Source organism: Geotrypetes seraphini, chromosome 3 (assembly GCF_902459505.1).
Source record: "Geotrypetes seraphini chromosome 3, aGeoSer1.1, whole genome shotgun sequence".
NCBI classification, from domain to species: domain Eukaryota; kingdom Metazoa; phylum Chordata; class Amphibia; order Gymnophiona; family Dermophiidae; genus Geotrypetes; species Geotrypetes seraphini.
This window is the reverse complement of record NC_047086.1, coordinates 128,819,801-128,836,045: the sequence shown is the minus strand read 5'-3', so window position 1 is coordinate 128,836,045 and position 16,245 is coordinate 128,819,801. Positions and strand designations below refer to the sequence as shown.

Here is a 16,245-nt window from a genome sequence, read left to right as displayed (position 1 = left end):
TGGTCACCGTGTATGAAGAAGGATATAGTAATGCTCAAAAGGGTACAGAGAAGAGCGACCAAAATGGTTAAGGGGCTGGAGGAGTTGCCGTACAGTGAGAGATTAGAGAAACTGGGCCTCTTCTCCCTTGAAAAGAGGAGACTGAGAGGGGACATGATCTAAATGTTCAAGATAATGAAGGGAATAGACTTAGTAGATAAAGGCAGGTTGTTCACCCTCTCCAAGGTGGAGAGAACGAGAGGGCACTCTCTAAAGTTAAAAGGGGAAAGATTCCATACAAACATAATGAAGTTCTTCTTCATCTAGAGAGTGGTAGAAAACTGGAACGCTCTTCCGGAGGCTGTTATAGGGGAAAACACCCTCCAGGGATTCAAGACAAAGTTAGACAAGTTCCTGCTGAACCCGAACGTACGCAGGTAAGGCTAGTCTCAGTTAGGGCACTGGTCTTTGACCTAAGGGCCGCTGCGTAAGTGGACTGCTGGGCACGATAGACCACTGTTCTGAAACAGCAGCGGCAATTCTTAGGTTCTTATGACCTCTGTAGCACCAAGAAGCCTTTAAAAATGAGACCGAAATCTCCAAAATAACAAAACAAAAGAGCAGATCAGAAATACACTTTCAATTTGTGTGTAGAAGGAGAAACTGAGGAGCAGAACACAGTCCAGGGATAGGGGAGGTGGAGCCAAAAGATGTAGATGACGTCTTCTAAACAAACTCATGAGAAGAATAACCTGCTGGTTCAAGACTCGTATGCCTTTTGCACTAGAAATATAATTAAAATCAATGGGAGGACATATTTATTATTCAATAAATAGTTAAGCTCTGAATCTCACTGACAGTGAATGTGGTAACAGTGGTTAGTATTGCTGGGTTTAAAAAGGTTTGGACAAGTCCCTGGAGGAAAAGTTCATAGTCTGCTATTGAAATAGACATGTGGGAAAACACAGCTTGCCCTGGGATTGGTAGCATTTTAATGTTATTACTATTTGGGTTTCCACCAGGTACTTGTGACTGTGCATTGGACACTGCTGGAAACAGGATACAGGAATATAACAATAACCATACTGGGTCAGGCAAATAGACCACTGCTGAAAACAGGATACTGGACTAGATGGACCATTGGTATGATCCAGTATAGATGTTCTTATTTTCTTATATCCTTCTAGTCCAGTATCCTGTTTCCAGCAGTGGTCTATTTGCCTGACCCAGTATGGTTATTGTTATTTTCTTGTTCTTATATAATTTAGAAGAATGACAGAAAAGGTGGAATAGATTGGGACTAATCCAATTAGAAAAGTACCAGTCAACAAGGTGAAAAGAATTAAATTTTAAAGAATTCTAAATGATTATAATGTGTCCGTTTTGAGAAATTTACATGTTATTAAATTCTAAACTGAACTTGAAGCTCAGATGATGGAATTTAGAAAGAAAATTTCTTTAGGCTTAAGACAATTATATATTATAGTGTTAAAGCTCGTTACATTAACGGGTGCTAGAAAGCAGCCCCCATTCCCTCTCCCCCTCCAGTTCCTCCCTGATTGTCTCTCTGTGGCCCCCTTCTGTCTCACCTCCCCCAAGCAAAGCTGTCTGCCTCCCAACACACCCCTCCCCCCAAAGCAGCCTCCTTTCCCTCTCCGCCTCCAGTTCCTCCCTGACTGTCTCTCTGTGGCCCCCCTTCTATTAGATTAGATTTTCCCTGTGTCAAGAAAATTTCAAAACTATAGTGCAATCCGTGGAAGCCATTTTACTCCCCTATTGGTGAGTTATAAAGTGGAATATTTTTAGGGGCAGCAATTTGGTCTCTGTGCATACTTTTGTCAATCATATTTGACAAATTTTTTCAACAAAATGTCCCAGTTCTCTCCCTGACATTACAGTTGCCATCCATAGTGTGGCTACTTCCCTTCTGCATCAATTTATCTCTCCACTTTAATGTGTTGCAGCTTTTTCCTTTCTGTACTAGTGTAATCTTCTACAATTGAGCTGTAGATATTTCCCCATGATACTGCATGGGCCTCATCTTGTAAATCGTCTTTAACATGTCCTGGAAACGTGCAATTAGGAAATCCTGATTGGATTAGATTAGACTATCTGTTAACTTTATATCTAGGCTTCAGTTACTGAAAAACACAGCAGCAAGAATGATTTATGGCATAAAAAAATTCAAGAAAGCTTCCCTATTAAGAAGTTTAAATTGGTTCCTTATAAAGCTCAACATTTCTTTTAAGGTGGCTTGCTTAACCAAATGTCATTATTTGGTCTCTGATTCTTTCCTGGATGCAGCTTCTCTCAAATAACTATTTTTTGGTTTGATCATCTACCTTTTAAAACGGATATATCCTATTGTTTATAAAATTTGCTTTAAATTTGTTTTGGAACTTTTTTTTATATATCAGAGCATTAAAATATGAAACAATTTACTATTAGAAGATCAGTTGCTTCCCATTTAACGTCCTGTAAAATCTTTTAGATACATATTGATCTTCAACAGTAAGTCAGAAAGTTTTTGTTTTACTGTTTTATTATTTCTCAATTAGGTGTATGTCTTCCCAAGTATGCTGGGGACTTATTTGTGATCTGTCATGAACCCAGTGGATATAGGCAGAAAAGAAATTACAGAAGAAAATGCATGTCTGTTTCTTTTACCAAAATTGTACTGCTTATATAGTCTAACTTTATTTGGCAGAGGGGATGGAATCTTTGTTTCAGTTTCTGTCTGCTTGTTTTTGTTCTCCTATTTTGTATGAGGCGAGGGTCTGGAATACATAGAACTAACCCATCTGAAGACATTACTTTGAAGGTATCAAACTATTTGTTATCACAGTCAGCCATTTTCCGTTCTCAATACCGTATTTCTACATCTAGAGCCTGTGGGGTTCATAATCGAAACTGAAATATGTCTAAAAACCCACCCAAGTCAGCACTTGGACGATCTAAAAGACAGGTCGTCTAAGTGCTGATAATCAAAACGGCTTTTTAGACGTATCCAGGGACTTTATACGCCTCTGAATCCTGTTGTGCATCCAGAGCTGAAAGGGGCATTCTTGGAGGAGTGGTTAGGGCGGGATGTAGGCTGGATGTAGACTGACCTAGACTTAGTCGTCCTGCAGGGATAATCGGAGTTTTGATGAGACTGCTATAGGAAAGCCTAGCAGAGCTGCACAGAGGTGGCTTAAGTAGTCTAGGGGGTGGACTAGTGCAGTGTTTTTCAACCTTTTTTGGGCAAAGGCACACTTGTTTCATGAAAAAAATCACGAGGCACACCACCATTAGAAAATGTTAAAAAATTTAACTCTCTGCCTATATTGACTATATATAAAGTAATTCTCTTGAATAGGAATCAAATAAACACAAAGAAAGTATTTTATAATTACTTTATTATGAAATAAAAATTATAAAAATTATAAAATACTTTATTCAGTGCGAAACCTGGGCCTGTTTGGCTGAACACAAAGCTGATATTCTGGCTGGAATGGAAGAAAGACACACACGTACCTCTTCGTCAACAGCTCTCAATCTCTCTCTGTATTTGGTTTTTATAGCATACAAAAATAGACAAATATACCCTCCATCCTTTTTATTAAACCACAATAGCAGTTTTTAGCGCAGGGAGCTGCGCTGAATGCCCAGCACTGCTCTTGACGCTCATAGGCTCCCTGCGCTAAAAACCACTATTGCGGTTTAGTAAAAGGTGACCATATTGTAAAATATAGACAGCAGATATAAATTCAGAACTGTGCATAGTAAGTGAAGGGAAGTTTTCATCTCTGGGAATTTACCCAGTTAACTATTAAGTTATTTGGGCAAATTCCTTTGAAAACTGTGGTAATACTGCCTTCACTTTGCTAAATTTAAAATAAAATCATTTTTCCTACCTTGTCTGGTGATTTCTGGTTGCACTTTCTTCTTCTGACTGTGCATCCAATCTTTCTTCCCTTCTATCAGCCTGTATGCTTTCTCTCCTCCACACCTCATTCCCTCCCCCAACTTTTTCTTCCTCTCTCCCTGACCTTTCTTTCTTTTTTTCTGTTTCTCTTCTTTCCTTCTGTTTCCCTGCCTGCCCCCTTTCTTTCTTTCTCCCTGCCGTTCCCCAAGCCACTGCCACTGCCGCTGCCATCGGGGAACAGGACCCACCAATGGATAACAGGCCCCAAAGCCGACGCATGCTCTCCCTGACGTCAATTCTGCAATCGGAGAGGAAGTTCCGCCCAGCCAGGCTGGTGATTTCTGGTTGCACTTTCTTCTTCTGACTGTGCATCCAATCTTTCTTCCCTTCTATCAGCCTGTATGCTTTCTCTCCTCCACACCTCATTCCCTCCCCCAACTTTTTCTTCCTCTCTCCCTGACCTTTCTTTCTTTTTTTCTGTTTCTCTTCTTTCCTTCTGTTTCCCTGCCTGCCCCCTTTCTTTCTTTCTCCCAGCCTCCTGTCCAGCAGTAACTCTCTTCCCTTCCTCCCCTCCCAGCAGCATCTCTCCGTCTCCCTCTCCAGTAGCAGCTGTCCTTTTTTTTCCTGGCCCAGCAGCTTCCCAGATTCCTTTCCCTCCTCCCCTCCCAGATGCATCTCTCCTTCTCCTTCTCCCTCTCCAGTAGCAGCTGTCCCTTTTTTTTCCTGGCCCAGCAGCTTCCCAGATTCCTTTCCCTCCTCCCCTCCCAGAAGCATCTCTCCTTCTTCTCCCTCTCCAGTAGCAGCTGTCCTTTTTTTTCCTGGCCCAGCAGCTTCCCAGATTCCTTTCCCTCCTCCCCTCCCAGATGCATCTCTCCTTCTCCTTCTCCCTCTCCAGTAGCAGCTGTCCCTTTTTTCCCCTGCCCAGCAGCTTCCCAGACTGATAGTGGTTTTCGCCCCTCCCAGCAGCTCTTCTTACTTCCCAGCGCAGCGATTCACGAAGGCAGCCTCGGGTCCTTTGTTGGGTCGCGCCGCCTCTGAGGAAAGAGGAAGTTGCATCATCAGAGGCAGCCGCGACTCAGCAAAAGCCCCGAGGCTGCCTTCGTGAATCGCTGCGCTGGGAAGTAAAGGAGAGCTGCAGAGAGGGGAGAAAGCCACTGTCGGAGGCTCCCCAAGATCTCTCCGGCCCAGCACACGCTTCCGATGCTGATCTTGCCGGTCCTGCGCGGACCGGCAGGAAGTTCAAATGAGTCAATCTTGCCGGTCCTGCGCAGACCGGCAAAAATTTCCTGCGGACCGGCGGTTGAAGAACTGTGGATTAGATCGCCAAGACAAAGTGAGTCCTGGGTGATCGACTCACTTTGCCTTGGCGAGCTACTGGCGCCCCTGCCTCGGGCCCCCTGTAAGCTCCGGGCCCGGCGGCCCTGCGGCACACCAGGCAACATCTCGCGGCACACTAGTGTGCCGCGGAACAGCGGTTGAAAAACACTGGACTAGTGAACCATAGAGAGGAGGACCCAGGCCCATAAGCCACTCTAACTATTACATTAATGGTGGAAAATGTGAGCCCACCAAAACCCCCCCAAACCTTACTGTATTACCATTTAGGTGCCACTTGCAGCCATAAGGGCTATTGGGGCTGTAGACAGGTGGGTATAGTGGGTTTTGGGGGTATTGGGGGGGACTCACCATGACCTATACGGGAGTTCTGGTGAGATGTTTATGTGGCACCCTTTTTGTGAAGTTCACAGCAGTGCCCTGTAAGGTATCCCACTGCTCTTTTGCCATGTCTGGTTGTCCAGTCCATCACAATGCTGGCCCCTCTCACATCCAAAAGGTCTTGTTCTGGGCATTTGGGACTTGGACAAATTTTTGGTCGAGAATGTGGTATAGACATAGAATTAGTTGCGGTCTGGATGATCAAATGCCTGGACATATAGATAGATGATTTTCTTTTTTTTTATAAATCTTTATTCATTTTAATAACCAACTTCAAGTGCAACATTTTATCAAACAATTTACAAAATAAACAGCACCTAATTACATCAATTAATATAAGTACATATCCCTCCCCCCCACCCACCCATTCATACAGTATAAAAACAATCAAAAGTAATACAAATGACCAAGATAAACAAATTACAATTTAAAAATAAATTAAGTACATATTCCCCTCCCACCTTTCCTGGATGTGTACAATCAACGGGGAAAACTAACAATCAATTTTTACAATTTTGTCAATGGGTCCCAAACCTCCTTAAATTTCTTATAATGTCCAAATTGTTTTGCACTCATACATTCAAATTTTTATAAGTTTGGCACAAGGATTCTCACCCAAAACTATAGTTTAACATGTCCCAATTTTTCAAAATAAGCTGCATGGCAACTCCTGTCATGATGAAAAGTAATCTATTATTATATGAAGTTATGGGACTATTGGCCATCAAAAACGTACCAAACATATGTCAGTGCCAATGGAACTTCCAATATTTTATTGATCTGACTCCAAATGGATCGCCAAAATTTAAGTATCAAGGGACAAAAGAAGAGCAGATGATCCAGTATCCCTATATCGAGATAGACAATTTTCATAAAAAATATTTTGGACGTACTTTTCAAGAATGGACATTTTTCCACAGTTGACTTTGGGCGACTAGCGCCCTACATTCAAATCATACTTAGATGCTTTTTTTGATTATGACCCTTGTGACCGGGTAAGACCTAGACTGGAGTAGCCCGAGCCCTGACCTAGGTCATTCAAGCCTCAGCCGAGCAGTTGAATGAGGCATGGAGAGATAGAGGGGTGTCTGCAGCAAAATAAAAGGTCCAGTACAGGTGTTTAGTGTGAATTTTAAGATGACTTTATTTTCTGGTCTTATATTGTAGTACAATTCCAAAACATACAAACAAAAACTCTCATTGGTGGCTAAACAGCCTGTTAGCCCATCATGTTTTATTCATTATTATAGTTCAAGAAAAACACAAAAAAATAACTTTTCCATTTCAAGTCCTGGAACCTGCAACCTGCTTACACTACTGAGATAGGTTCCCCACAGTTCTCCTGTGATTATGCAAATTCAGAAGCAGTGATTCTTAACTCTTCTGTTATTCTTAATTACATCAGAAGCAGTCATTTCTGATCCTTCTGGTATTCTTAATTCAATCAGAGGCAGTAATTCTTAACTCTTCTGGTATTCTTAGTTTTGTGAAGCAACACCACCTTATCAGAAACAGCATTTTACTTTCCCCAAACTTTACTCTGTAATCATGCTCTCAAACAAGCATGACTCCTCAGGTTCCATTTCAACATCATTTGTAAGCATTTCTTCTGGCATATCTGTATCAAATTCACTATTACCTTAAGAAGAATAATTAGAAGTTTCAGTCCTGAGGTTTACTCCTTGCTTTCTGTAAGGAATGCTGGTTTCTGTCCTCTGAATCCTGGCCGGCACTGGTCTGCTTCTCTCCAAGGATTCAGGTATCCTGTAAGCTTGTGGTTGCCTCTGCCTCCCCTGGCCTAGAGAACACACCCTTTTCCCTAGCATGAGCTGATTGCCCCTCAAAACACCTGTGGTTCTCTGGTGCTTTGCTAATGAGCCTGGATAGCTACCCTGCTCATTAACCCTGCTGCCAGCAGAGCTGACTGCAGGAGCTAATCCCTTTGTGGGTTTTGCTATCACCTGCCTGGTGCATGCTGGTCCTTGTAGTTCTTTGCTTTTAGCACTCCCTACATTAGAACCAGGCAAGTATAATCGGGTCACTTTTGGGTTACCTTTCATTGGGGATAAATTCTGCTGAGCAGTTTCCGTAACCTTCCTGCTTCTAGGGGTAGGTTTAGGGATAGTTTTAGAGCACTACAAGGTTTCTTCCAGCATGACCGGACTCTCCCTGTCACATATTCCCCTCCTTAAAACCCGACTTATTCTTGTCCTTGGTGCTGACACAGGCTTAGCCTGCTCACCACCTGGGAATAGGTTTCATGGTTCAGGGACCCTTACTCATATTCTGCAAATTTATCAGTAAATCCCAAACCCTGTTCCTCCCTCTCGGTATGCTCAGATATTAATTCTTCACTAATTCTGGGGAAACAAATTTTCTCACATATCAGTTGGGCAATCCTGTTCCCCTGCCTCACCTTGTAATCTGCCTGTCCCAAATTGAACAAGAGGATTTTTAGGGCTCCTCGGTAGTCTGAGTCAATGACCCCTGCCCCTATGTGTAGGCCATACCTGGTCGCGAGATCTGAGCGCAATATGGTCGTAGTATCCTCTAGGTATTACCACCTGCAGGTCAGTGGGGATCAGGCACCTTTCCCCTATAAGAATGACCACCTCCTTAGCACTAGACAGGACACAACCTGCTGCTAACTCTGTGGCTCTATAAGGTAACTTAGCATTTTTAGAAAGACACCAGCATCTTAAGACTGGCTCTTTTTCCATCTTTATGTTCTTATGTTGGACTCCTATCCCTACCATTCTGACCTCTGAGGGAATAGGGCCTGCTTCCCTGGGATTAAGAACATAAGAAATGCCTCCGCTGGGTCAGACCTGAGGTCCATCGTGCCCAGCAGTCCGCTCACACGGCGGCCCAACAGGTCCAGGACCTGTGCAGTAATCCTCTATCTATACCCCTCTATCCCCTTTTCCAGCAGGAAATTGTCCAATCCTTTCTTGAACCCCAGTACCGTACTTTGCCATATTACGCCCTCTGGAAGCGCATTCCAGGTGTCCACCACACGTTGGATAAAGAAGAACTTCCTAGTATTTGTTTTGAATCTGTCCCATTTCAACTTTTCCGAATGCCCTCTTTTCTTTTATTTGTTGAAAGTCTGATGAATCTGTCCCTCTCTACTCTCTCTATGCCCTTCATGATCTTGTAAGTCTCTATCATATCCCCTCTAAGTCTCCTCTTCTCCAGGGAAAAGAGTCCTAGTTTCTCCAATCTCTCAGCGTATACGTGTCGCTCTCCTCTGAACCCTCTCAAGTAACGCCATATCCTTCTTAAGGTACGGCGACCAATATTGGACGCAGTACTCCAGATGCGGAAGCACCATCGCCCGATACAACGGCAGGATAACTTCTTTCGTTCTGGTAGTAATACCCTTCTTGATTATACCTAGCATTCTATTCGCTCTCTTAGCGGCCGCTGCGCACTGTGCCGTCAGCTTCATTGTCGTGTCCACCATTACCCCCAAGTCCCTTTCTTGGGTACTCTCATTTAATAACATCCCTCCCATTGTGTAGTTGTACCTCGAGTTTCTGTTTCCCACATGTAGTACTTTACATTTCTCAACGTTGAACTTCATCTGCCATCTCGTCGCCAATTCCCCTAGTTTGTACAAGTCCCTTTGCAATTCTTCGCAGTCCTCTTTAGTCCACTAAATAGTATGGTGTCGTCCACAAATTTTATTATCTCACACTTCGTCCCTGTTTCTAGATCATTTATGAATATATTAAATAGCATCGGCCCGAGCACCGAGCCCTGCGGAACATCACTCGTGACCTTCCTCCAGTCTGAGTAGTGGCCTTTCACCCCTACCCTCTAACCAGTTTCTGATCAATCTATGCACGTCTCCGTCTACCCCATGGTTCTTCAGTTTCCGGAGTAGAAGTTCATGAGGCACCTTGTCAAAGGCTTTTTGGAAATCTAGGTATATGATGTCTATGGGGTCTCCTTTGTCCATCCGTTTGTTAATTCCTTCGAAGAAGTGCAATAAGTTGGTTAGGCACGATCTCCCCTTGCAGAAACCATGTTGGCTGGTTATCAGAAGTTCGTTTCTTTCAAAATGTTCATCGATGTTTTCTTTTATCAATGCTTCCGCCATTTTCCCCGGAACCGAGGTCAGACTTACCGGTCTGTAGTTTCCCGGGTCACCTCTTGATTCCTTTTTAAAGATGGGCGTAACATTGGCAATCTTCCATTCCTCCGGGATCATGCCTGTTTTCAGGGATAGATTGTAAATTTGCTGTAGTAGTTCCACTATTTCCTCCTTTAGTTCCTTAATCTAGAACAATTGCTTATGCATGCTGATAACTATGGGAAATTTAGGACACCTCAAAACATATCTGTTCATGAAGTACAATAAAACCTTGGTTTGTGAGCATAATTTGTTCCAGAAGCATGCTTGCAATCCAAAGCACTCGTATATCAAAGCGAATTTCCCCATTGGAAATAATGGAAACTCAGACAATTTGCTCTACAACCCAAAAACTTTAATACAAAATATTATACATACTTGTATTTCAAGACCTTGCTCATTTAGAACAGTCACTTTACTCCTGCAGCATCAGAGAGAGACGAACCATCGGCTCAGTTGTGATGATGTGATACGTGTATACTGTATGTACTCGTATTGCAAGACTTTGCTTGTTTAGAACAGTCACTACACTCTTGTAGTGTCAGAGAGAGAAGAACAATCGGCTTAGTTGTGATGTGTGTATACTGTATGTACTTGTATTGCAAGACATTGCTTGTATATCAAGTTAAAATTTAATAAAATGTTTTGCTTGTCTTGCAAAACACTTGCAAACCAAGTTACTTGCAATCCAAGGTTTTACTGTACTTAGGTAGCTGATCTGCACAATCTTTCCCACAACAACTGATCTCTAGAACCGTTAATCACTAATTTTCTAACTTTGTTCGTACTACTCAATTTGTAGCATTCCTAATCATTGTAACTGTTAGTTCTACTCAATTTGTAGCATTTTTAATCATTGTAAACCGCATAGAACTTCACGGTCCTGCAGTATATAAACTGCTATTATTATTATTACTTCCTTTGCCTTTGCTTCCATACAGGGTCCACACTCTCGTGCCCATTCCTGTACATTCTTCATTATGGTGGGCCAGTACAACTCCCGCAAGGCTTTCTGTATGGTTTGGGATACTGTCCTATGTCCCCTTCTGGGATCAAAGTGCATGCTTTCAAAAGCATCTTTCTCCATCTGCTGGGAACTACCAGCCTACGCCTTCTTTTGACTTTGGAGTGTGTGTCCAATTTCCATGTGAAATCTAACTGAACAAGCCAATTAGCACTGATAATTAGACACTAATCAATTATCAGTGTTAATTGGAATCAATTAAAATTTAGGTGCAAATTTTTAGGCACTGGGATTCATACAAATTTTATATACAGATCCAAAAAGGGCATGTTACCATGGGAGGGGCACAGGCAAATCAGGGGCATTCCTGGAATTCAGACAGTTTTATAAAATAAGGAAGCTGCCAATCAAGTGGAGCAAGCTTCATCCAAGGCAAGACAAATCATAGGTTGCATACACAGGGGTTTCGTCAGCCGTAAGCCGTAAGTCATTATGCCATTGAATATAGATCCATGGTGAGACCCCACCTGGAATACTGTGTGCAATTCTGGAGGCTGCATTATCGCAAGGATGTGCTGAGACTGGAGTCGGTTCAGAGAATGACCACCCGGATGGTCTCGGGACTCAAGGATCTCCCGTACGAGGAACGGCTAGACAAATTGCGGCTGTACTCGCTCGAGGAGCGCAGAGAGAGGGGGGACATGATCGAGACGTTCAAGTATCTCACGGGCCGCATCGAGGCTGAGAAAGATATCTTCTTTTTCAGGGGTCTCACGACAACAAGAGGGCATCCGTGGAAAATCAGAGGCGAGAAACTACGAGGTGACACCAGGAAATTCTTTTTCACTGAAAGGGTGGTTGATCGCTGGAATAGTCTTCCACTGCAGGTGATTGAGGCCAGTAGCGTGCCTGATTTTAAGGCCAAGTGGGATTGACACATGGGATCTATTCACAGGGCAAAGGTAGGGGAGGGACAGTAGGGTGGGCAGACTTGATGGGCCATGGCCCTTATCTGCCGTCTATTTCTATGTTTTTATGTGTGTAATTTGGGCATGAAAATTCATACCAGATTTTACTTGGCATAAATCCTTGCATCTAATGCTATTCTATAAAATGACTCCCAACTCTTGAACGTTATTTATAGAATAGCACTTAGTGCAAAATTTTAATCAATGCCATTTATAAAATCGAATCCATAACATGAAGCTAGTTTTGAATATTGGGTTTGCAAAAACACATGTTATGTTATGGAATATAAGATCTATTTCGCATTTACCTATTTAGTTCAAGGACGGATTACAAAACAAGAGACCAAGCCAGTTCACCTAGGAATTACAATACTCAGATTCAACCTAGTACACTCAATATATTAATTGAGTGACTATGTTAGTCCTTAGTTAACTCATTTTCCTAAAACAAGAAGGATTTTAAAAAAAATGGCAGTCTTAATAGCAATCTTCCTTTATGGTTCATTACCTGGACAAGTTTATCGATTCCAAGAGCTCGATCCAACTCAGCAAGTTCACTCTCATCTTTGCCACTCAAAAAAGACACAAGTTGCTCAAGGAGTGCTTTCTCATCATTGCGACCTTCAATAGTTGTTGGAGGACACAGGAACTCATCAAGTGGAGAGCCAAGACATTGGCTGTACAGAAATATGAATAAATAATTGACTAGAATATTTCATTCAATAAGATATTTCAGCTTTTCATGTATAAAGGTAATCTCTTCTGCATACCTTCCCCCAGTTATTTATTACAGGTTACACATCTGAGATGCCTATGAATAACATGAGAAAGGCCTATTAAAGTTGAAAACTTCTGGGGAGAGAAGAGTGGAACTTGGAGAAAGAGGAAGTCAGCCTCTTGTATGAAGGTTTATAGTGGATTTCAATGGTTCATACAATGTCTCCATGTTGGTTCTTTAGATATTTCACTAGTCTTTCTGGCTCCTCCATTCTCTAACTGCAGAAAATCATTATGGTGTTAACATACATTATTGTTATTTAATAGAAGTCTTACTATTGTCAATGAGGCCTATTTATAAAGCACAATTACTTACTGTAACAGTATTATTTAGGGACAGCAGGCAGATAGTCTCTCATGTAGGTGAAGTCATCCATGGAGCTCTGGTACGGACAGCTTTAAAAGTGCATCGCCACTTTAAGAACTCAAGAAAGTTTGCAAACTGCCCGCACTACGCATATGCGAGTGCCTTCCTGCCCGATGCAGGCTCACGGTACCTCAGTTCTGTAAGCAAGCTAAGAATCCAACCATGGGAGATGGGTGGGTTGTGAGAATATCTGCCTACTTTCCCTGGATAACACCTGTTACGGTAAGTAATTGTGTTTTATCCCAGGACAAGCAGGCAGCATATTCTCACATGTGAGACTCCCTAGCTTACTACAATGGGATGGACAGAGAGTTGGCCATTAAGAGAATACATTTTGCAAAACTGCTTGGCCAAAGTAACCATCCCGTTTGGAATAGGATTCCAGACAGTAATGAGCTGTGAATGTATGAACTGAGGACCAAGTAGCAGCTTTACAGATTTCATCAATAGGAGTGGAAAGTAAAAAAACAACTTAAACTGTCATAGCTCAGACTTTGTGGGCTGTGACACAACTCCCCAGCTGTAGCCCAGCCTGAGCATAACAGAAGGCGATACAAGCTGCCAACCAGGTAGAAATAGTTCTTTTGGATACAGGACGCCCCAACTTATTAGGATCAAAGGAGACAAAGAGTTGAGGAGATGTCCTATTGGCTGAGTACGCTGTAAGTAGTAGGCCAAAGTTTGTTTACAGTCCAAAGTATGAAGAGCCATTTCTCCAGGGCGAGAATGAGGCTTAGGAAAAAAAACACTGGAAGCACAATGGATTGATTGAGATAGAATTCAATGACTACCCTTTGGAAGGAACTTTGAATGGGTGCAAAGCACCATTTTGTCATGATGAAACACTGTGAATGGTGGATCTGCCACCAGTGCATGAAATTCAATTACTCTTCGAGCAAATGTAAGAGATGAGAAAAACCACTTTCCAAGTGAGATATTTAAAATGAGCAGAGGACATTGGCTCAAAAGGAGGCTTCATTAGTCTAGCAAGAACCACATTAAGATCCCAAACTATTGGAGGTGGTTTGAGAGGAGGTTTGACTATGAAAAGTCCTTTCATAAATCTGGATACAACAGGATGAGCAGTGAGAGGTTTTCCATCAACTGGTCTATGAAAAGTATTGATAGCACTAAGATGAACTCTAACACGAAATGGTTTTGAGGCCTGAATTGGATAAATGTTGGGTAATCCAAAACTGAAGATAGAGGTGGCTTTAGCATCATGATGATGATGAAGACTACACCACGTGGAAAAACGCTTCCATTTGTATTGATAACACTGTTGCATAGACAGTTTTCTTGATGCTTCCAAAATTAGTTTGACAGGCTGGGAAAGATGAAGGTCCATCGATGTCAGCCCAAGCAGTACCAAGTTGTCAGGTGCAACGATTGAAGATTGGGATGCAGAAGAGATCCGCAACTCTGCATGAAAAGAGATGGACTAATCTGAAGAGGGACTGGTACCTTGATACTGAGTTGAAGTAGAAGGGAAAACCAGGGTTGTGCTGGAGCTATGAGAATCATGGTGACTTCCTCCCGTTTGAGCTGGACAAGTGTCTTCAGGATGAGAGGGATTGGAGGAAATGCATAGAAAAACTTGTGCGTCCAATCCAGTAGAAAAGCATCTGCTTCTAGCTGTTGGGAAGACTACTGCCTAGAGAAAAACTGGGGCAGCTTGTGGTTGAGGGTGGATGTAAATAAGTCTATCTGAGGAGTCCTCCACTGAGAGAAGATGTGATGCAGAACTGCAGAGTTGAGCACCCACTCATGTGGCTGAAGAAACCTGCTGAGTTTGTGTGCAAGAGAATTCTTTTCTCCTTGAATGTATATTGCTTTCAGGAATATGTTGTGGGCAATCGCCTAGGTCCAAATCTTTTGAACCTCCTGACAAAGATGGAGAGAGCCCTTGGCGCTTTGCTTGTTTATGTAATACATTGCGATCTGATTGTCTGTGTGGATAAGAAGGATGTGGTTGGTAACAATGTGCTAAAAAGCTTTGAGAGCATTGTAATTTGCTCAGAGTTCCAACAGATTGATATGGCAAAGGCTGTCCTGGGCAGACCAGTGACCTTGAGTGCGAAGACCATCCAGATGAGCCCCCTCAAGTGAAGGTGGATGAGTCCATCGTCAGAACCTTCTGATGTGGAGGTGTGTGGAACAACAACTTTCTGGAACGATTGGAAGAGTTCATCCACCACTGTAGAGATTGTCAAAGTGAAGTAGTGATGGTAATGAGTTGAGACAGTGGGTCGAGAGCTTGAAACCACTCAGATGTGAAGAGTCCGTTGAGGTGTCCTGAGGTGAAGTCTCGCAAATGGAGCAAAACATGCACCGTGGAAGTCATGTGACCCAGTAGTACCATCATTTTCTTGGCCAAGAGTGATGGCAGGTGAAAAGTCTCAATGCAAAGCTGAATCAAATTTTCTAGTCTTTGCTGAGGGAGAAATGCTCTGAGATAAATGGTGTCTAGCAGAGCTCCGATAAATTGCAGATTCTGAGAGGGCTGAAGTTGGGATTTGGGAAAATTGATTTTGAAACCCAACTGCTGAAGGAAGGGAATTGTTTAGCGAGTCAATGCAATTACCTCTTGCAAGGTTGGATCTTTGATCTGCCAATCATCCAGATAGGGGAACACCTGGAGACCCTGAGTCCGCAATGCCCCTACCACTACCACCAGGCATTTGGTGAATACTCTGGGAGAGGATGCAAGGCCAAAGGGAAGAACCTTGTATTGATAATCGTGCTGTGCCACCTGAAATCGGAGGTATTTCCTGGAGGTCAGATTCACTGGAATGTAAGTATAAGCCTCTTTGAGATACAGAGAATATAGCCAGTCGTTGAGATCTAAGAGGAGATATAAAGTTGCCAGGGACAACATACAAAACTTTTCCTTCACCTGTTGAGGCCCCTGAGGTCTAAGATTTGACGCAGATCTCCTGTCTTCTTTGGGATGAGAAAATACCGGGAGTAAAATCCATGGTTTCTCTGTGCAAGTGGAACCTCCTCTATAGCATTGAGAAGGAGGGATTCTATCTCCCAAAGAAGAAAGGACATCTGCTGAGGGTTAAAAGAAGATGCTCTTGGCAGATGATCTGAAGGCATATTGATGAAGTGAAGAGTATCCAACAGGGTTAATACAGCAGGAGCCGACCTCCAACTGGCTGAGGAAGAGGCTGAGAAATAGGAACAGTGGCTATGCTCTTTAGAAGCCCATCAAAAAGATTGAGCAGGCTTTTGAGGAGCTGCTGATTGAGATTTCTGAGGGCGCTGTTTTAGCTTTTTCTGTTGCGGTCTAAGAATAGCAGATGGTTTGATATGAAGAAAGCAGCTTAAAAGATTTAGAAATTGAAGGCTTAGGCTTGGATTTAACCAAAGCATCCCAATGTTTCTCATGATCAGTAAGCTTTTGTGTAGCATTTTCAATATAGG

At 42.7% G+C, this 16,245-nt stretch overlaps 1 protein-coding gene across 17 annotated transcripts in view; it reads right to left on the bottom strand.

Moving 5' to 3' along the window:
• The window catches only part of NCOA1 (nuclear receptor coactivator 1), a 631,796-nt gene that overhangs the window by 186,328 nt on the left and 429,223 nt on the right, over positions 1 to 16,245 (bottom strand). For all 17 annotated transcript variants that reach the window (XR_004538963.1, XR_004538966.1, XR_004538965.1 and 14 more), the window contains one exon: positions 12,181 to 12,349. Coding sequence is in view for 13 of the 17 variants with exons in the window: in XM_033939863.1 (XP_033795754.1) it covers positions 12,181 to 12,349 (169 nt within the window). In the remaining 4 variants the exon portion in view is untranslated. The remainder of the gene's footprint in view (positions 1 to 12,180; positions 12,350 to 16,245) is intronic.